The 21,563-nt window shown below is 50.0% G+C and overlaps 1 protein-coding gene across 3 annotated transcripts in view; it reads right to left on the reverse strand.

The window, feature by feature from the left end:
• Positions 1 to 156: 156 nt before the first annotated feature.
• Positions 157 to 21,563, reverse strand: part of MAP3K3 (mitogen-activated protein kinase kinase kinase 3) — a 61,924-nt gene continuing 40,517 nt past the window's right edge. For 2 of the 3 annotated variants that reach the window (XM_082373113.1, XM_082373112.1), the window contains 10 exons: positions 13,366 to 13,499; positions 9,717 to 9,790; positions 7,819 to 7,886; positions 7,518 to 7,610; positions 6,682 to 6,873; positions 5,999 to 6,147; positions 5,247 to 5,378; positions 4,632 to 4,761; positions 4,089 to 4,266; positions 157 to 2,901 (listed from right to left, as the gene is read on the reverse strand). In XM_082373113.1, the coding sequence (XP_082229239.1) occupies positions 2,673 to 2,901; positions 4,089 to 4,266; positions 4,632 to 4,761; positions 5,247 to 5,378; positions 5,999 to 6,147; positions 6,682 to 6,873; positions 7,518 to 7,610; positions 7,819 to 7,886; positions 9,717 to 9,790; positions 13,366 to 13,499 (1,379 nt within the window). In that variant the 3' untranslated portion in view covers positions 157 to 2,672. The remainder of the gene's footprint in view (positions 2,902 to 4,088; positions 4,267 to 4,631; positions 4,762 to 5,246; positions 5,379 to 5,998; positions 6,148 to 6,681; positions 6,874 to 7,517; positions 7,611 to 7,818; positions 7,887 to 9,716; positions 9,791 to 13,365; positions 13,500 to 21,563) is intronic. The other variant, XM_082373114.1, reaches the window with a different exon arrangement.

Genomic DNA, 21,563 nt, shown 5'->3' on the forward strand with positions numbered 1-21,563 from the left:
CAGCCAAGTCACACCATCCCGGGACCCCTCTTGGAGTCATTTCAAGTTCTCATCTGCTAAGGGAGGCAAGCTTGTTGCCAGGCGCCGTACCCAGCTTCTCCCAGGTAAACACCTATTCCCTCCACCCCCCAGCCAAAAGCACTGCCACAGGACCCCTTGGGTATAAATGATCCCTTTTATTATAAGTAATGCACGACACTGGCCTGGCTTTGCACTGCAAGCCCTCGGTCAAGGTATAGTCAAAGTAACTATGGCTGCAGGTTCTTCTGCACGATCCACAATTCAGACACAGACACAGAGCTGGGGTGGGCAGGAGGGGCAGGAGCGTGGTGGAGTGTGGACTGTTCCCAGCCCTGGCCTCTCCGCGTCGGGCTGGCCAAGGCTGACATACCCCACGGAATGATGAGCAAGTGGTGGCAGGCCCTTCCCACAGCCAGCCTGGGGCTGCTAGGAGACGGCCCTTCAGATCCTTTGGGCCGGGCCACCCTAGGCCCCACAACTTTTCATCTGGATTATTTAATAAAAAAACAATAAATTAAAATTAAGCAACAGCTTGGTCCTGAGGATGCTGAGCCAGCATGTCCACAGTTTTTGGCACACCAAAAATCAGGGTCTTGGTTTTTTGGAGTGTAGGATTTGTTGGCTTGTTCGCAAATTCATTTTTAAAAACATTCCCTGTGCGGCAAGACCCCGGGGGGGTGGGGCTCTGTGAGAGCCTGAACCTGGGACACAGAGTCGTCTCATCTTGTCGGCACCGGCACCACGCCGTTTCCTGTTGGGGGTCAGGGACTGGGGGTGGGGGTGTGGGCCCAAGAAGAGTGCTACAGCCATCAGGACGGGGTCGTGGAGAGGCCGAGCTGCCGCTCGGCAGCTTTGGTCGAGGCAAGGGGCCAGTCCCCACCCTGGGCAAGAGCCAAGGTGGAGGCAGGCAGGAGCACATGCTCACTGTCTTCAGAGCGCCCGGCTGGGGGTGCCTGACAGAGGCCCCTGGGGCAAAAAGGATGGAAACAGAGGGGCCCAGGCCCAACTGGCACCGTGCAACACACATTCCTGCAAAACCAGCTGCTTTCATTTTCTCTTCTCTCTCTTGAGGCGTCCATCACCTGTAACAGTCTAGAATTGATATATATAAAAACCATCAAATATGATCTGAGATATAAATTAACAAGTACAAGGCCTCACATTACATGATGTGAAAAGGCTAAAAACAGCGATAGAAACTACATTCATAAAAGTGCATCGTCAACATACAACGAAGGCTTTGGCTTGTTCTGGTGCCCGTGGGGAAGTGGGCAAGGCTGGCAATGAGCTACCTGGCGCTAATCCCCAGCTCCTTGGAGACACCCATCCCTGGGCACTGGCTTTTTTTTTTTTTTTTTTTCCTTTAATGACAACTCCCAAGGAAACTGGGTGTTGAGAGGGAGGAGCTCTAGCAATAGGCACATTTTTGGAGGGGAGGGGCCGGAAGAAAGGACCAGCGCCCAGGCTGAGGTAAATAAGGCCAACTCTAAGCTGCTTGGAGATACTGGCTCCCTGACCCCTGCTGCCATTCCTCCCCCATAGGAGCAACAAGGGAAAGAGGCTGAGACCTCATGGGGATGAGCAAGGCTGGCCAAGGAGGAACAGAGCTTTGCAGTTTTGGACACGGTGGCATCAGAGAGAGCTCTGGCCTAGCGGGTCGTGACCCGCAGACAGCCTGCTACGACTCCCCCGGCTGCCCTGAACGGCCGGCTCAGGTGCCTTCACTGTGTTGTCCATCTTCCTTCTGCCCCAGGAGGGGAACAGGTGCCGGGCCAGGAGCACAAAGGCCATGACCTTCAGCTCTTTCCAATCTGGCCCAAGGCCCAAGCCCACAGCAGGGGTACTCAGAGCCCAGAGGGCACACGAAGTCTCCAGTTTAGAAACTGGGTACAGCATAAGAGTGACTCCAACTTGTAAAACAGAGACAATTGCATTGACAAAACTGGGTCTCCCGCTCAGTGGGGGCAGTTCCACATCTCAGGCCCCTGCTTGAGGGTGGGAGGGGGTCAGGGTCAGGGTCATGGGGGCAGGCAGGACAGGCTCCTCCTTCCCTGAATAAGGCAGCATAACATTTGCTTCATTCATCTTTGGTAAAGGACAGGGACTGGCAAAGCTGGCCTGGGGCTCCAGGGAGAGTGCAGCCCAGGCCTCCGCTTTCCATTGGCTGCGGGATGCTGGGCTTTACCTCAGGCTTGGCTGGGCTCATCCAGCCCAGAGATGCCCTGGCGGTCTCCAGACATGGGGAGGAGAAACAAAATAACACTCTGAATGAAAGTAACACTATTCAGACCCTCGTGTCCATCCTGTGCCCCCAGACTCTCTGGGGTCTGGTGCTGACTGCGGTGTCAGGACACAGTCCCGAGGGTGGGGCCCACGGCGCCTCGCACGCTGTTGCTAGCCCCTTCCCCTCCAGGCTGAGCTTGGGACGCTGGAGCTTCAGGTCTGGCAGGCTGGGGGCTCCCAGTCCGTGAGGCTGCAGCCACCCTACCTGGCTCTGGGCCCCGGCAGCAGAAGGGCACAGACAACGCGGGCCGGACTGCAGCTCCGTGGCCCACAGCCTCGCCTGGGAGAAGCAGCAACTTCGCTGAGCCCCACAGCAGCCCCTTGCCTATGCAGCAGGGGGCGGCCAGCAACAGCGTGGCCTTGAGAGCTCAGTACACGAGCTGTGCAAAGTGGTGTGTGAGCAGCTCCTCGGCCGAAGGTCTCTGGCGGGCCTCCACAAAAATGCGCCTCAGGAAGTCCCGGCCGTGCTCAGAGATGTGGGAGGGCAGCTGAGGATTGGTGGGCTGGGTGGCAATCTTGAAAATGGCGGCCATGGCTTCATACTCTGCCCAAGGTGGTTTCTCTGTCAGCATCTCCACCACAGTGCAGCCCAGGCTCCTGGTGAGAGAACCCCAGTGTCACCCCCTCAACCTGCCCCAGGCTCCCAGCTGCCCTGCCCACTGTGGTGAAAGGAGGTGCCCTTCCCAGAACACACTGAGGCAGGATGGGCCAAGCTGAGGGTTGACACCCCTGTAGAGGGTCCCCAAGGCCAGGAGAGGCTTCAAAGCCCCGTCAGCTTCGTCCACGTGGGCTTCATCAACCTACACCCACCCAGATGCTTCTTGACACTGGGGAAGAGAACCACTTCAGCATGTTCAGAAAGAGCTCTGAGATAATGGTATTAGTTCCTGTTGCTGCTGTAACAAATTACCACGAACCTAGTGGCATAAATTTATTATCATTTTGGAGGTCGGAAGTCTAAAATGAGCCTCACTGGGCTAAAGTCAACGTGTCAGTGGGATGGTTCCTTCTGGAGGCTCTGAGGGGAGAATCCATTACACTGCCTTTTCCAACTCCTAGAGGCTGCCTGCATTCCTTGGTTCATGGCCCCTGCCTTGCGTCACTCCAACCTCTTGTTTCCTTTGTCACATCTCTTACTGCCCACTCTGATATCCTGCCTTCCTTTTATAAGGACCTTTGTGCTTATACTGAGCCCATCTGGAAAATCCAGGATCATCTCCCCATCTCAAAGTTCTTAAATTAATCTGCAAAGGCCTTACTGTCATATAAGGTAACATTTACTAATCCCTTTGGCATTAGTACGTGGACATCTTCAGGGACCATTATGCATCCCACCACAGTAACATTCTAAGAGGAAGTGATGCTCTCACAACTTTCAGGCCCTTTCAGAGGATGGACATGAAGTTAGGTAGAGCAGATGCAAGCCACCTGAGCACTAGGAGGGAGCGGAAGCCTGCTACTGTTGAGAGACAGATCCAGGCCTTCACATTGGATCCTAGTTCTTTCAGGGATTCAGCAAACATCAGGGATGTTTTCCATGGCCTAAGTTCTCAGTGATAACAAAACAGCTGCTCTTCAGAGTTAAAACACAACGCATCTGCTGTATGTACTGCTGCAGGCACCACCACCTCTGCCCACATGGAGCCTGAAACCTGGCCTCGCTGGCCAGAGGTGAGTTCTCACTCCCTCCTGCCACACTGCAAAGCCCCCAAGCCTCATTTCTAAGTTGGAGCCACTACAGCCCAGGCAGGGAGATGGGGTCCCAGCACGTCCCCAGTGCTCACCACACGTCTGCCTTCCTTCCGTAGCCCTCACCGCTGATCACCTCAGGGCTCATCCAGTAGGGTGTGCCAGTGACTGAGCGCATGCCCGTGCCTGACATGCAGATGGTCTGCAGGCGCTTGCTGGCCCCAAAGTCCCCCAGCTTCACATTCCCAGCAGAGTCTCGGAGGATGTTGGCTCCTAAGGCATGAAAGGTCATAGGCTGCAACCCTGGACCCCTGGGCACTTTCCACCATCCTCCCTCTGTCTCTCCCTCCCAGGTCAAAGGGCTGCTGGGGAGGATGGGAGGCTACCATGAATTAGACATGAACTGCACAGAGCAAACAGGCTAGTGACGGGAAGCCTCAGCCCTACAGCACCAAATCATCACCATGGCCAACATCTGCAGAGCACTTCGCAGTATTTTCCCAAATTGCTTAACTGATCTTCATGCCAATCCCCCAAGGAGGCAATTAGGGTTCCACTTTTCAGAAAGTTCAAAATGACCAGGCCGAAAGTTCCCAAGTAACTAGGTCACGGGGACCACACAGCCTGCCCCTGCTCACCCTTGATGTCCCGGTGAACAATCATGTTACTGTGCAGGTAGGACATGCCCTCCAGGATCTGCCGGGTGTATTTTCGGGTCACACTCTCTGTCAGAGCTCCGTAGGCCTTCAACTGGTCTTTCACTGAGCCCTAAAGCCACAGGAGTCAGAGGGAGTCACTGCAGGAAGGCGGTGGGAAGGGGCAAGGCTACTTCCAGCCCCCAGCATTCGGCAAAGGAGTGATTCTTCCAATTCCCATTTGTGATGTGCCAGGCACTTTGCTAGGGGCTGTCAGGCAGCTTGAGAAAAGTCTGAGACAGTCCTTTCCTCAAGCAACGGATGACCCAAATCCAGAAGGGAGGTCTGTCTGCTCCAGGTAAAGGCGGTACTTACTAGACAGTGCAGCTGCCCTGTAAGCCTCAGGTTAGGGTAGCCTGGGACATTTCTCATCCCACACCATCACTGCAGCCAGACGCAGGGCCTGCTGACTCCAAGTCCTGCCACTGCCTCACCTTCCCCCCTGAGCCTCTGGAGTCTCAGGTAATCAGACCCATGTCAAAGGGACCCCTTCTCCACAGCCCCCAGCCCCAGGAGAGGTCCTCTCTGGTGTGTCCCACATGCATCAGGGGCACATACCCCCGGCATGTACTCCATGAAGATGGTCAGCGTCTTCTCGGCACGGTCCCGCAGGCAGCCATAGTACTGCACTATGCGCTCGTGCTGCAAGTTCTTCAGCAACTGGATCTCACACTCCAGTGCACTCACCTCCTAGAGGAGAGGCCCAGTGGTCACCTAGGCTTTCAGGGCCCTGGTTCTACCTGCCTAGGATCAGCTCAGCTTGCCCTAGTCAGTGGCCTCAGAGGAGTCTGCCTGCCTTGGGAACTTCAGCTGGAGAAAAGGGGGGACTCTCTCAACTGTTTGGCCCTTGTCCACAATGCTGGCTAAGCCTTGGGATGGTGGCACTCCCATGCTGGAAGACAGCAGACAGTGGGGTGGGAGACGGGTTTGTGGGTGCAACTAAGCAGTTTAGATAACCGCTGTATTTGTCCACTCCAACTGGAATGAAGGTCACATCCAAAGCTAAGCTCCAAAGACAGGCTCCTTCCTGGTCTGAGAGCTAGGAGAGAGAGGCATGTCTGGTGAGGGTGGGGCAGGTACTGCTCTTTGTAGCACTGGCCATCACCTCCCAGTTTGGGCTGCTTGGTACTTTGGCACCAACTCAGTTCCTCATACCCAATCTCTCCCCTGGGCCAGGGTCAACAGCAAGGGAGCTTGGGAGGAAGAATGATGGAAGAAGCAACCTGCAGCATCTTGAGCAATTTGTGCAACAAGACAGGTATTTTCTTGAGAGGGAGGAATTGGAAGTCAGACCATGGGGAAGGCAGTACCTTGCTTGTCTCTGGACTGTCTGGGTCAAACTGGACCTGCTTGGAAGCAAGTTCTCGTCCTGTGTCCACATCATAGCACAAATAGACCCTGCCAAAGGCACCCTGGCCCAGGAGCTTCCCCCGGCGCCAATTGATGGGGGCACTGGGAGCTACAGGAGAACAGAAGGAAAGAGCATCAGAGTTCGTGCACTTAGTTACCGATATCCTGCCTCATCCTACAGAGGCCCGAGCTGCCCCCTCACCCGGCATCATCACATCTCTCAGCATAGCATCTCCACGCCCATCTGGAACAGGCTCAGTGCCCTGGTCAATCAGACCTTAAGGCCCAAGGCCTGAGAAGCAGAGGATTGGCTAAAATAGTGGTTAAATGTTCATCTGAATTGATTAAATACCTTCATACTTCCAAGGCCCCCAAATATCTCATTATGTCAGGGATTAAGGAGACTGCTCTTCAGTTTAAACATGGAAAAACTAAAGGCCAGAGAGAAGTGGCTTGTCACACACCAGTGGAGTGAGGACTAAGGTCCAGGGGATCTGCTGCCCACCCTCGGGCTCTTCCACTGGGTGCGGATGGGCCAGAGCTGCCACTGCCAACAGCCCCGGTGGACCCGCTGGCCTCCCGCCCTGCAGCTGGTCTGAGCATCCCCTGGGCAGCCTCCACTTGGCCAGGGCCCACTCCTCACACTTGGTTGGCACGTTCCTCTCCTGCACAGAGAGGGCGTTCTCACTGTCCGCACTCCGCAGGCGCCCTCGGGGGTCCAGGTACTGCACCGCCAGGCCCATGTTCTCGCCATTTGTGCTCAGGGAGCGGCTGGAGGGCACCAGGGTGAACAGGTTGCCTTGATGACGCCGTATTCGGGGAAATGTTCTTCTGCCTGAAGGGTTGCAGGGGCCAGAATAGAGCAAGTCAGACCCCTGGCCACAGGCTGAATGTGCAAACCGGGCCATAACAGCAGCTCCAGTCGGGTGAGCTCTCCAGAACCTATCTGCCCTCCCACCTGACTCGTGCCAGAATGGCTAATGTCTCAAGCATCCTGAGAATCAGGACAAAAGCAGGAATTAGCAAGCAGCCAGATGGTTTAGGGAAACCTAGCCAAAGCGAAAGCATAGGGCTGGCCCCTATGTCCTACATCACTCGCAGGGCCAATCCACGGCTGATCTGTTTTCCTTGGCATCCTAATCCTAGACCTCTGAGGAAGCTCCACTCCGTTTGCTGCGTGAGGCAGAAGAGGGCGCTGGCGAGCTGGCGCCCTGGAGCACGCTGTGCACTCAGACAAAGGACAGAGTTCCCAGAGGCAGCAGCAGTCTACAAATACCAGCCTCCCTCTTTTTCTTTTCTTTTTTTTTTTTTTTTAAACCCTGACTCTACTGCCTCAAGCCTGGGCACAGTTCCTCAGGAATAAAGGAAACATGGGGCCTGGAGTGCCTGGGCCACCCGCTCCAGTGGCTTTTCCTGGAGGAGCTTTAACCACGTCCCTTCTGAGGTGGCCAGCAGGGGGCAGGGTGGAGGCGCACTCACCGTCATTGTAGTCCTTGTGGTGCACGGACACGTGGTAGCGCCGGGGGTAGGTTCCACCTTTGACCCCTTTGTCATAGAGCTGAGTTTCCCGATCTGAGTAGGAGAGAGGAATCACTGGCTTCTCGACAGGCCAATGTTAGTGATCCATTTAAGCCTCTAGGTCACCCGAGACCTCAGAGCAGCAAGCCCGAGAATTAAAATACAGCCCTGGCTTCTCTTCCCAACTCAGCCGTCAGAAGCAGACTGCCTGCAGCCCCACCCGGACACCCCGCAGTGCTCACCCAGGCTCTGGAGAACTCACCCGAGAATTCCTGTCTGTTGTCTGGGAAGCTCTGGGCTCGGGACATTCGTGATTTCCGGAAGGATGGGCTAGAAAAACAAAATGAATCACAAAGTAGACTTCAGGGTACCTCCAAAGCAGCTCAGCAGGGCAGAAGGCAGGATACTCAGACAGACTGCTTCTCCTAGCTCCTTCCCACACACGTCATTACATGGTAGGAAGCAGAGTTGGAGAGAAACAGCCCTTTTCTCAGCCTACTACTCTCTCTTCACTAGTCTGAGGCCCACATCTGACGGGACCCTGAATAACGAAGCCCTCCAGTGCTACCGACCTCCACCCTGGCTGCACAGTGCTTTATCTTACCCTTTCCTCCCACCTTGGTGACAGGGAAAGAGCTGCACAAAGTCCCTTGCCCAGCGCAGTAATAAAGACAGCAACAGCATCTTCCTTCCAGACGAATCACCACCGTCCCATTTTAGAGACGTGGAAAACTGAGGAATAGAAAGGTTAAAGGGCTTGTCCAAAACTATTCAACTAGTATTTGGTGGAGCTGGGTCTATATGGCTCCAGATCCCATGAAGGGAAGATGAAAGCTCTGACCTTAGGTTATGCTGGCCCTCAAGGAAGTAAAGTCCAGGTCACTGAGTCTGACTCCCAAGGAGAAGAAAACAAAGCATTGGAGGGACAGAGGAAAAATTCAAGAATCAAGTGAATTATCTTTCCCAGCATCCACCTGAACGGTTCTTTCCCTCATGTGAGAGTGCCTTTTGAAAAGGTCATAGGTCAGAAACTCTCAAGGCAGTGATGCAGGGGCTGTCCCCTACTTCCCAACTGCTAGACCTTCTGTGGTCCTGTCCCACAGCTCCCCTCCCCCGCCAGCGTGGCCACAAAGCTTAGAAGAGAATTCAAAGCCAGAGTCAGTTCCTGTCCTGGCAGAGCCCTCAGTTTGCAGCAGCAACTCTGGCACTTTCACCTGTGCCTTCTTACTCTTTTGGTTGGAAAGCAAGCCTAAAATAAGGCCGCAGATTGGATGCCAACAAGCAACTGTGACTGTTCTATGATACCGAGAGGGGAGACCACGCTCACCAGCTCACAGGTCTGTTAGGAGAGACACGGTACAGATCTGGCCACGGTCACAGGGTGATGACCCATGTGAGCAATTAATCAGTTACACAAAGAAAAGAAAATCCCCAGAACTGTTCCTTAGCCTCTGACCACAGTCCTAAGCCCAGCCGGACGTGGTCAAAATGTGCTCTTGGGCATAGTAAGGTCAAGGAGAGAGACTGCCTACATCAATGCCAAAGCCACCTCCAAACACCCCCGCTGACGGGCAAACCAGCTCCACAGAACCATGTGGTGTGTAAAGGATGACGCTTGTTCCCTCCCAAAGTGTAAGAACGAGATTACACACCAAGCATGCAGTGTGGTAAGCTAGGCAGTCTGAGTATCTTGTTTTCTGGTTTTTATATCCCAGTTTCTTATTCCACCAGAAAGACTTGGAGAAAAAAAAAGAAAGTAAACCCAAAGGTGATAATTCAGTTTTGTCCCCCAAGCACTGAAGGTCGTCCAGATCTCAGCAATGAGGCTAAGGGTACAAGGGCAGCATGTGTTATGTGGGAAGTCAAAACATGTAAAGTGCTTGGAACAACAGAGCAAGCATTTAATACATGTGAGCTTCTATTATAACCTATTACATTCATCTAATTATACAAACATAACATTCTCCCTGTTTGAAAAATTAAGGAGAGGGCTAGGAATGCTAGCGAGAGGTTTCTTTCCCAGAAGCGTGACGTTTTAACCATGGGCCTGCAGACCAGTGTGTAGTTCAGGGACACACAAACTAGCCGACTCTATTTCCTCAGCTCATCAGTTCCAAAAGTGCCTATGCACTAACCCCCGAACCAGCCGCAGTCTCATACCTGTCTGCGGACCTGTCCAAGGACTGGCAGCTTCCTGACAAGGAATTTTCAGCACTGCTCAGGGGATCCAGCATCTGCAAGGCAAGTCATACAATAGAACCCCAGCCCCAATCCCTGCCAAGGCCAGCAAATGGTCCTTTTTCTTTTCCAAAATATGAAAGTGCCCTTTCTCCGCCAGGGCAGTGGGAAGAATGGTTAGGAAGGTACCATCCTCCCCCGCAGTCTGAAAGGCAAGTTTCCAGGAGTGAGAAAAATGCCTGGCTGGCATCCCAAGGAGCTCTGCCAGGAGAGCAGAGCAGAGACGCTGCTGCTCTTGTTGGCATTTTCTTGGCTTGTGAGCGCTGGAGCTGGTGCTGGAGATGGTCCTACCCTGCAGAGGCTTCCATTGCATTTGGGTGGGACCATAATGCTTCTGTTTACACTCCACAATTTATAATTTACAATTTATAATTGTATTGCCCTCATTTCACAGACAAGCCACTGCAGGTCTAGAAAGGTTAGGAGAATTGTCTGAAGTCATGAAACTAGTTAGTACACAGCTGACACAGAACAAAAATTTCCCAGTTCCTGGTTCTCATGCAGAGCCAGTAAGTATCTATGTAAGTTAAAATGTTTCTCTGGCCCTTGGTCAAATGCAGTAACAAAAAGCCTTCAGATTAGCTTTTTCTCCAACTAATCTCCCCTTTATTTTGCCTATGGGGGGTATTCACTATCAGAGAATTTATTATCTGAGATCCAAAGTTAAACATTACATAGGGAAGCAGAGGATCAGAACTATGAAAATTCATGAACAACTTTCATAAAATAGGTTATCTCTTCCCATTTAATGCTGGAGTCCATCTCACCTATATTGTCACTCATATATTGTCATATATGATTTTTTTTTTAACTGCCAATCAAGGCAAATTAATTGCAAAGTAAAATCCCCAAAATCTTGCTAAGGATATAGGATTTCCCCAAGAGGATAAAACCAACACGGGAAAGAATTGCTCCCAAACCATAAAGTGCATATTTGGCAAAGTTAGATCAGAAAACAGAAGAGAGAATGAGCAAGTATAACAACATGACAGGTGTGATGAAGGAGGAAGAATACCAAAGGTTCAAGAGAGGCCTTTGGAAAATACACTGAACCCCGTGAAGGCTTCTGTAAAAAAAAAAAGGAGCCTCTTTAGGACAGTGCTGCCGAAGTCAAAGAGGAAGTGAAGGAAGTTATGTTGTGCTAGTAAAATTTTTGTTAGAAAAATTAAGCCAAAAAAAATTAGCCTGAATCATGCTTTGTTCATTCTAAAAATCAGCAAATAGATGCAACTATTACTCAAATCTGATTAAAGAAAAAACAAAATAAAGTTATCTTAGTTTCATTTTTCAAGAAAGTCCCAGTTGGATATTCTTTCACTATATACTATGCTGTTTTGGTCTCTGTTAAGTGGATTTATCTTGAATGGTCCATTAGCAGCAGCAATTCTCTTCAGCTAAAGAGGCGGGCACTGGGGAAGGACCTATGCATTCTCCTGCTGCCACCTTCCTTGGCCTCTTTCTAAAAGTCTATCCTCACTACAAGTCTAAGACTCCCATGCCTTCCAGGGCCAGGCAGGTAAAGAAGTAAAAGGACCAGGATATAGGACCATGGAGAGGGATAGAGGGCAAAGGCAATCAAACTCATTAGCAAAGTCACCCCTAGCACAGCTGATGTCCGGAAGCACTCTGGTTAGAGAAAATGGAAAGGATGGTCAGTAAGATATCCAAGAAGGGACTCTGCAGCTAAAAGCACTCTAGGTCACTGTTCTAAACCTAAATTTATCTGGAAGGCAGGACTGTAGAAGAGAGAAGAGGCAGTGTAAAAATGCTTCTCATAGCCTATATAGTTTGAACAATGCTATACAGAGATTAGCTACTGAGGGGAAAGAAAAGTTGTAAGAATCAGTTTTAGGAAAAAGAAGTTATAAGAATCAGGTTCTTTTGGTAAAATCCCCCATGTGATGGTGCTGGCCTTCTACTGGATGCTTTTACCCTTAAGAAATTTCCCCTTTCAAGATCAAATCCCAAAATTTGTAAGACAGATGTTTTTCTTGCAATCAAAGCTCATTGAAAAAACTTCAGAATGAAGCCAGAGATCTCATTCTTGCTGAATTCACTAAGCCAAAGTGCCATTTTCATCAAGTGGGCCACAAGTTAAAAAAGCTAGCCATTAAAATGGGTAAGCCATTGTGGTAGACGCACCCTAGGATGTCCCCACTCCACCCCATCCCAGTAAGTCAAAGCCTTGCATAGCCCCCGACCCTTGAGTATAGGTAGAACTTGTAATTTGCTTCTAGTCAATAGACTATGGCAAAGAGGATGGGATATTCATTCCCATAATTGTGTTACATTATATGAGACTTCGTCTTTTTTTTTTTTTTTTTAATTTATTTATTTTATTTATTTATTTTTGGCTGCATTGGATTTTTCGTTGCTGCGTGCGGGCTTTCTCTAGTTGCAGTGAGCAGGGGCTACCCTTTTGTTGCAGTGTGTGGGCTTCTCACTGCGGTGGCTTCTCTTGTTGCGGAGCATGGGCCCTAGGCGTGTGGGCTTCAGTAGTTGTGGCACACGGGCTCAGTAGTTGTGGCTCCCGGGCTTTAGAGCGCAGACTCAGTAGCTGTGGCTCACGGGCTTAGGTGCTCCGCGGCATGTGGGATCTTCCCGGACCAGCGCTCAAACCCGAGTCCCCTGCATTGGCAGGCGGATTCTTAACCACTGCGCCACCAGGGAAGCCCGAGACTTCATCTTTGCAGACTAGAGCAAGAGATTCTTCTGCTGGCCTTGAAGAAGCTACCATATTTTGAGAGGGCCACATGGCAAGGAACTGCAAGTGGCTTCTAGGAGCTCAGAGTGGCCCCTGGCCGACAGCCAGCAAGAAAACAGGGACCACAGTGCTACAACCACAAGAAACTGAATTCTGCCAACAACCATGTGAACCTGGAAGGGAACCCCAAGGTTCAGAAAGAAATGCAGCCTGGCTGACACCTGAGTGCAGCCTTGTGTGACCCTGAGTGGAGAACCCAGCTAAGTCATGCCTGGATTCTGGACCCAAGGAAACTGTAAAATAATAAATGTCTGCTGTTTTAAGCTGCTAAGTTTGTTGTTGTTTTATTTAGCAATAGATAACTAATACAGCTGTCTACTATCATTAAAAGTCCACCCAAAGGAGCCAGTCCTACTTTGGACTGGTATACTCGTTACCTTTCATTAAGAAAAATCAAAACTAAAATCTGGTTGAAATGAAAAACAAAATCTGTCTGTTTAGGACTGGTCACATGTTAAAACTCTGCTGAAATGACAGGTCGTTGTAAGGAAGTATACAAACAGCGGAGTGGTGTTCTGCAGGGAGACCAGTGAGAGGACCACGGAAGAGGAAAAATCTGCCGAATGCACATCCAGCACCAAGGAGGCTAGGTAGCTTAGATTCTGTCTTTGGTAGGAATTGATATTTGGCCCCTAGAAAGGAAAAATTCATATTTGGGCAGGCCTGGTTTACAAAAAAGCTACTGGATAGGACTCAAGTCCCTCACCTCCACACCATGCCCACTGAGAACTCCCCCTGCTAAGCTTGGTCCGACACGTCCCAAGACACACCCCAGCCCCCAAACCCCCAGCCCCAGACTATACTCACGCACTGCTCGCTGGTCTCTGGGATGAACTCCCCCTCGCTGTTGATGCTGGTGTAGGACCCCTGTCGGGCAATCCGCTGCTGCCGCTCAGGCACATAGCCAGGGGGAGGCGAGCTTCGGCCAGGGTTCTGGGAGCCTAGAGCACAGAAACATGACCTTTGACTGCAGAGCCAGGACCTGCAGCCTGAGAGGAGCAGACCTGGGGCCAGCTCAGACCAAGCATCTGCTTGGTGGTGGAGAGCTGGTTTGGCTCTTTGAACATCCTGGAGGAGAGGGAGGGCCTAACAAAGTGCTGAGGTTCAAGGAAATTTCCTGAGCCAGGCAGCTCCCCCCCCTAATCCAAGGACCCCAAGAAGGAAGAAAAATACTTAAGAGAAAAGTTAAAGAATGGTGGGTAGGGTTGCTCTTTGAAAGATAGGCTTTAAGATGTTTTAAACTATTATTTTCAATGTCCTTCAAGAAACTGACTCCTTCATTCTTCTACACGAAGTCCGTCGTTCAGAATACAAGGATCACGCGGTTTGTAGGGATGCTACGTTAATGAATTCACCACCAAGAGCACTTGGTGCTCCAATCTCTTGTTGGAGGCATCAACCCATACTCTCTCCAAGAACCACTGACACGATCTCGGGTGGGAAGGCTAACCTGAGGCTCTTGGTAGTCTGGCTTCCCCACTTGACTCGAGGGCAGAGGCCAGAAACCAAACTGCTCTAAAAACAGGCATAGAATTATGCTGGATTTCCACTTGCAACACCTCACTCACAGGGTAGAGGCTACCGATTCTGAGAATAAGGAGGTACCTGAACCATGCCTTTCAAATGATCTCAAACAGCCCATGGAGGAAAGAGTCTGTTTGTCCACGTTTTCTAAGCCCTGGCAGAAACTGATGCTGCTCAGAGTATAAATTTAGGGATGTTATGCCATGAACTAACAGAGCAATGCAATCAGCCAAGGAAATTTTTCTTTTCTTTCTCCGCCCCCCCCCCCCACAACCCCCTGGCCACCTGCGCAGCATGCGGGATCTTAGTTCCCCGACCAGGGATCGAACCCTCGTCCCTGCAGTGGAAGCACGGTCTTAACCATTAGACCGCCAGGGAAGTCCTTCTTTTCTCTTTTATACTCTGTTACCTTGTCTTTAATTCTCACAACACTCCTACAGCGGAGGTGCATTATTATCATCCACAGTGTGCAGAAGGGGAAGCCAAGGCCCAAAGTCATGTAGTGTCTTAAGGGTGGTGCTGCATCTAGAAAACAGGCCTTGTGACTCCCAGTATATTTCAGCCACGGCAAGTTCGAGACCACAGTTTATTTCCAAAAGGGGCAGCCATGCTGCTCATACGTTCCCCATAAGCAATCCAAACGGGGGGGGGGGGGGCGATCCCACCGGGATCCCACCCATGGGGAAATGTGACAGCCTTTCTGCAAGGAGCAGGAGGGAGGCAAATATGGGGGTTTCTTGACAGCACAAGGGCAACACAGTGCCATGTCTCATGCAGCTCAAATTCAGAGTTGTTCTGTCAGTGACCACTTGTGAGTTGGATGCAAGATGCCATCTGGCTGACAGAGGGCTCGAAGGCAATGACAAGATGGAGGTAAGGGGAAATCGAACAAGAAAGCTACTCCATTTTTCAGAGGGCCAGATGTCAAAGATCCATGCAGCTGGCCATTTCCCTTGCCACTGTAGCACAAAATGCCAGTGTAACCATGAAAAAAAAGATAGTTTTCTTAAGCCCTAGCATGCCCCAAAGCACAGAGCACTTTTTTAACACATGGCTTACAAACATTAGCCCAGTGCCTACTTCCCACTTCCGGCTTTGGAAAACATTCTAGTAGCCCACAGGTTCTATGGAAATCCAATCCCTATGCTGGCAACATTTGTCAGCAGCAGAAGCGACCTAAAAAGGTGAGCAAGGTATAGTAAGAAAAGCCTAGGCTTGAAAATTAGATAAACAGAGGTTCAAATCAGGCTTTCACTTATTAGCTGAATGATTTAAACTCTCATCTAAATTTCCTCATTTCAAAAATGGGAACAACTATCTACCTCATAACCGTTTTTGGAAATTATAAATGAAATGTGGTAGCACAGGTACACATACACGTGGTAGGAACTCAGTAGAATTCCATTCGTTCCCTTCACTCTGTGTAGCAGATATAATGGGTTAGATAGACTCAAGAGCCATTCTACCCTTCTAGTGTGCCTTCCAGCACTTCAGAAGTTAATCAGCTAAAAGCTATTCTAAGACCTCCTTTCGGTTCAGCCAGTCAGACACACTTGTGTGAGATCTGGACGGCTTCCTGCTGTTCCTGGGCACAGTCCTGGAAGCCTTGGTTTTTCTGCTGCAGCACTAGCAGAGGCCCCACACCTGATCTCTAGTTTTCCTGATGTCAAGACACAGGTGCAGGTATCCCTGTGTAAGTGGTGTGTGGACAGAGCAGAGGCGCCCTGTGCTTCTGGATCTGGTGGCTTCCTCATTACAGAAGGAAGAGGAGCTCTGCAGTGTGTCTTTAGACTTAGAGTCTGTTTCTCACTCTTCATGATTTTACAGCCAGAATGTGCACCAAATGCCTCTTCCTGAAACTAGTCCGAGTGGATTCTGTTCTGTGCAACTGAACCCTGACCAATACATTCTGGAGAGAAAAGGTATTACATATTTGACCTACAACAAACAAAAAATGTCTCTTGTGAGGAACTGATGAGAGAGGAAGAAAAACTCTTACGTATTGATGATATCCGACACACTGGTCCAAACTACCCCCAGGTAGGCTGAACTACCCGCGATCTGTTACACGGAGCATCTAGGGTGAGACCTCCCCGGCATAAAAGATCCCTGGCCCCTCAACACCCATTCTCTCCTTCACCGGCTGCCACTGAACTCTCCCCTGGTTTTGCAGGTGGGATGGGACTAGCTCACATGAGGCCAGCAATACAGACCCAGGAGGGGCTGGGGGAAAACAGCAAAGGTTTTCTGAGCTTTTATTTCCAGCCAGAGACTTTCACTTTTTCCAATACACATTGCTGCCTGCCGAGAGCCAGCCTTGTTATCTGATGGGCAATGGGCCAGGGGCTATTGTGCACAGGCCCACAGCTTGGGGCAGGAAAGGGAAGTCTCCCCAAACCAATGGCTATCAGAGGAAGCGAATGGAAAAACCAGGAGTTGGCAGAACTGCTCCAGAGCATTTTCAGTTTTGTTTTTATCTTCATTTCAGAAATTAGGGGCTAATGAGACACACAACAGCATCTGAGAACGAGTGAGACAGGGACCTGAATAGGACAGGACACTGAACTGTAAGACTACTGATCCTCACGTATTTACCAGCAGGGACAACAGTGAGCCAGACGGCACGCACACAGTGCTATGCAAGACGCCGCTCATGCTAGGTCTCAGAAGGCAGGCAGCTTCTCTGGGCCACCCTTCCCTGGCATTCCAGCCTGATCTTGCTCTAGTCTCATCAGGCCACTCATACCCAGGGGCCCCCTCTCAGCACCAGCGGAAGTAAAAGAACAGAGTAGTAATCCTGTGCTCAGAAGGCTCTCTTCTGAACAAGGATTTCAGCTGCCAGCTGTCTGCATTCCTCTAGGGCTTGCTGGCTCTCTGCTTGCCTCCTTGATCTGGGGCAGCAAAACCCTTACCCTAGGATACGGTTGATTCTTTTGCTCTGTCTTCTGACTCAAAGCTGAAAGCTAGGTTCTCAGACTCTAGCCCTTCTCATAGGAGACTCCTGTCAGGAAGCTGATGCAGTCGGGAAGTTGCCTCCACAGGGAGCTAGTTCTAGGGCTTTGGGTCAGTGTTAATGTGCAGGTCATTGCAAGTACAAAGAGAGAGCTTTTTTCGGCCATCGACTATTTTCTCTAAACCTTGTTCTCTCTTAGGGAGCTGATGAGGGGAAGAATCAAATCTTTTTTTCTTCTTCAATATCCTCGCACTGGACCAGGTTGTGCAGAACAGAGCTTCTCAATATTTTCATCTCGTAAGACCTTGAGAACATCCTGTGTTTCAACTTTCAAAACTCCCATTTTATTTTGAAGTTGTGACCACCACTAAACAGTTTCTGGTCTCATCTAGTATCACAGAAGAATTTTTAGCAAGAAGGAGAAAAAAACCTGTGCAGTGAAGGAAGCTGACCTTTTTGTTTCCATGTATGTGGTCACTACCTCTGCAGTCCTGGTTTCCACTCTTGCGTATCTGTACCAGGACTGGAGGTTTGCGCTGTGTGTAGCTCTCTAACTTGTTACTGCCTGGGTGTCACTGTAAGTCATCTCATCCTTTCAACATTCCTTTTTTTCCTCTGCCTGAGTTTTTCCTCCTCTGCTCTCAGAGGAAGAGGGCTGCCCTCCTCCTTACCAAGGCACTATAAGCCCTCTGCCTGGACTCCCCAGTTCACCCCCAGCAGGAGTCAGCTCCCCTATGGTCCCCTCTTCACCACCTTCAATCTCCTTTTCAGCTGTCTTTGTGCCTCCCTTGATAAACATGCTCAGATCGCTAGCCTAAAAAATATCCTGACATTATTTCTGCCCACCTCTTTTTTTCTTTTATGGCCAAACCCCTTGAAAGAACTGATTGCCTCTACTCATCAGCTACCCATTTCTTAGTGGGGCAATCTGGCTTGCCCCACTGTGGGACGCAGTGGCAGGACGAGGAGCAAGATGGAATAAGAACCGAGGCGAAGGACTTAAGATGCACTAGACCAAATGGGAGTCAGACGTGGCAGGGACAAGTCCTTTAGTTGATGGCTTAAGGGCACCACCCACTGCATTATGGAAGAAATAGTGATTGAGCTCAGCTTCAAAGGTGATAGAATTTCTACAGGCAAAGACACAAGGAAGGGTAAATTCGCGTAGGGAAATTCCATTTGCCTTGTCTGGAGATCTTCCCACAGGGGTCTCTCTTTTGGGTTAACACATTCCCTAGTAGGTTTTATTTATTTATTTATTTATTTATTTATATTTTTATTTTATTTTTAGCAGACTAACGGGCTTGAAAAAAAACTGGAATTCAAGGTATGTATATTATGATGGAAAAAACAAAAGGTGAACAGGATAGCTGGTTTCAAATATCTGAAAAACTGTCATATGAAAGATGTTATCTGTGTTGCTCAAGAGAGCAGTACTAGAGTCAATGCGTAAAGTGAGAGAAGGCAGAATTTCAATTCAAAATAAGGATGAACCTCGAATAAAGAGAGCTGTCTAAAATTGGGGTGGGCTTCGTTGCACTTCCTCATCACTGAAACTGTTGCAGTGGGAGCTGAAGGACCTGCGCGCTTGGTCTGTCACTCACACGCACTGGGAGTGCAGGTACAGTAATGCTGGTGGAGGAGGAGGGCAGAGAGCCCCCTCCTGCTGGTGGGGGGTTGAATCACTAAGGCTTCTGGTTTAACCCCATTTGTAGAGCTAGGACTTCTCCTAGTCCCTCATGCTTAAAACTTGACTCCTCTCTTTCTGTTTCCTTCTATTCCAGAAGGCCTTACCCTGTACCAGCACAGCAAGCACTCAGACATTTGTGGATGAAAATGACAAGTTTGTGTCTCTTACTCTTGGTCTGTCCTTTCCAACCTGGCTGGTACCATGTAACGCCTTCTTCCCACCTTCTCTTACTTTCCCTCCTACTCCTCTGGTCACTCCTTTCCTGCGTCCTTTGCAGGCTCATCCTCCTCTAATTGGCCACTGTCCGGATTTCTAAGGCTCAGTCCCAGGCCCTCTTCTCATCTCACTTTGTAGTCTGTTTAGAAACTCTCATCTGGGCCCGTGGCTTCGACTGGACAATTTCCAATTGTTTCTTCTACCTCTGGTTTTCTCCCCTCTCAGCTAGAGATCTGTATAGTTAGCTGCCCATCTGCTATCACCTCTTGGCTGTCTCTTTTTTTTTTTTAAAACACTAATATGTTTATTGGTGAATCGATAATCATACCAAAATATTCATAATTATACCAATTCAACCTGTCTAAAACTTTAGGTCTGCCCTTCTCAGTGCCTGAAACCAGGCTCTCTTCTAGTCTCTGTCTTGGTGGAAGGCACTGCCAATTATCCAAATCCACAAACCAGTAACCTACGTCCTGCTGTCTCAACACCTGAAAATCCAATCCAATACCACAGTGGTTCGTAAACCTTTTGAACTTATAACTCTTTTCCACTTCTAAAATTTGGGACACCGAAGAGCTTTTATTTATAGGGGTTATATCAATTGATATTTATTGTATTAGAAATAAGGGTCAAAAAATTTTAAAACACAATAATACACAAGTACACATTCCATTAGCCATAGAGCAATGACATTACCTCAGGCAGGTAACCTCTGGAAAATTCCACTATATATATGTGAGAGCCAAATCATGTCTTAGTATTATTATGAAAATAGCTTTGACCTTGCAGATCCTAAAAGGATCTCAGGGACCGCCCCCACCCCCGCCATGTCCCCAGACCACGATGCCATGTTCTGTTGGCTTTACCTTCTAAATGCCTCAAATCCACCTGTTCCTTCCTCTCTCCACTACCCTCACTAGCCTAATCCACGCTTCTGTCTTCTTTCACCTGGACCACTGCATTAGCTAATACGGTTCTCCCTTGGATCCATGGTGCCCCCCTTTGATCGGGCTCTCCACACTATATGCAGCTGGAGCAATCTTTTCAAAATACAGATCTGAATATGCCACCCATTCCTCTTCACTTAAAAATCCTAAGGTGGATTTTCACTGCTTTCAGCGTAAGGATCAAAATCTTCATCACGGTCCCCAAGGCTCGGCCTCCCTCCCCAGCCTCAGCCCATCCTCCTTTCCCTTGTTCTCAGCTCTCCAGCCCTCAGGGCTTCCTTCTGTTTCTCAAACACACCACACTCCCTCTGCCATGAGGCCTCTGCATGAGTAGCTCTCCCGCCTGGAGCTCTCCTCCCTATATCCCCTTTGAGTAACTCCCCTTCATGCTCTGGGTCATAGCCTAAGGCTTCTCTGGCCCCGAAATCAGGTCACATCCTTCTGTTACACGTGCTCACAGCACCACACACCTTCTGGTTGCAGCCTGTAATTATAGATGGGTCACATCATGACACATAAGGTCTGACCTCCCGCAGGTGTGTAAGGGCCATAGGGACAGAACTGTGTGTTTTGCTTCCCATGATTCTGGCACACAGCAGATACTCTGGCAATTATTTCTTGAATGAATAAATGAACAAATGAGTAAAAATGCAGTTTGACAGGGAGAGGGATACAAAAACAAGACAATGTGATAAGCATTAGAATAGAGATGGGTACAAGGGGTCACCATTCCCAGTGGCTTCCCACCGCCCACCGAACAAGCCCACGTGCAGTCAAGGGTCCCCAGCCAAGGCAGGCATTCTTTCCCAGCCTTCTCTACTTCTCCAAATATCAATACACGAGCCAGTCTGAAGGATAAGTGGGATCTCCACCAGCAAATCACTGAAATGCCCTCTCTCCTCATCCTTGCTTATGGAAATCCTCCATAATCTCTAAAAATCCCAGAATGCATTTCCCAGGTCATTCCAGTTAGAAATAATCTCTGCCATTTTCCAGCTTTTAGAAAGGCTGGCAGGCTCTGCCCACTTCTCTCGTCAAACCCACCATTCCAAACCACCTGGGGTTCTCAGAAGCCACCACCTTCTTCTGTGATCGTGCCTGGCAGATGCCCTTTTCTGTGCCCGGAGTATCTGTCCCTGTGCTCAGTAAATCTTCCTTCGTTTGTCAGCTCTGATGTTCCCTCTCTTTAGTGAAACCTTTCCCCAAAGTCCTGGGCGCCGTTGGTTACTGCCTGCTCTGTGCTCCCGCACCACCCTCAGCCTCCCAGGTGCCTCCCAGGTGCCTCCACCGTGGCACTCATGCCAGCCCAAAGGCTGGTACCTAATGCTTGCTGACTGAGGGAACCCAGGATCTGTGTGTGCTGGGAGGCTGTGTTGCCCATTCTCTAGATAGATAGGAAGTCGTTCATAGAAATCTTACTCCCAGTGAGATTTCAGCCCTCTCAGACAAGGAAATTCCATATACGGCCCCTACAGTGAGGGCCCAGCATTTAGCCTCCACACACAAGTCACAGGCACTTGCTTAGGAGCCGGAGGCCCAGTCACTGCCCTGTGTCCATCCTCACGGCTTACTCCGCAAAGGAGCAATGCTGCCCTCCTCCAGCCCCTTGCTCTCTGCAAGGGCTCTGGAACAGAGGCCAAACTAGCAGAGATTCCCAGGTTCCAGGGCGCCTGGA

Source organism: Balaenoptera borealis (genome assembly GCF_965194805.1).
Source record: "Balaenoptera borealis genome assembly, chromosome: 20".
Classification (NCBI taxonomy): Eukaryota; Metazoa; Chordata; class Mammalia; order Artiodactyla; family Balaenopteridae; genus Balaenoptera; species Balaenoptera borealis.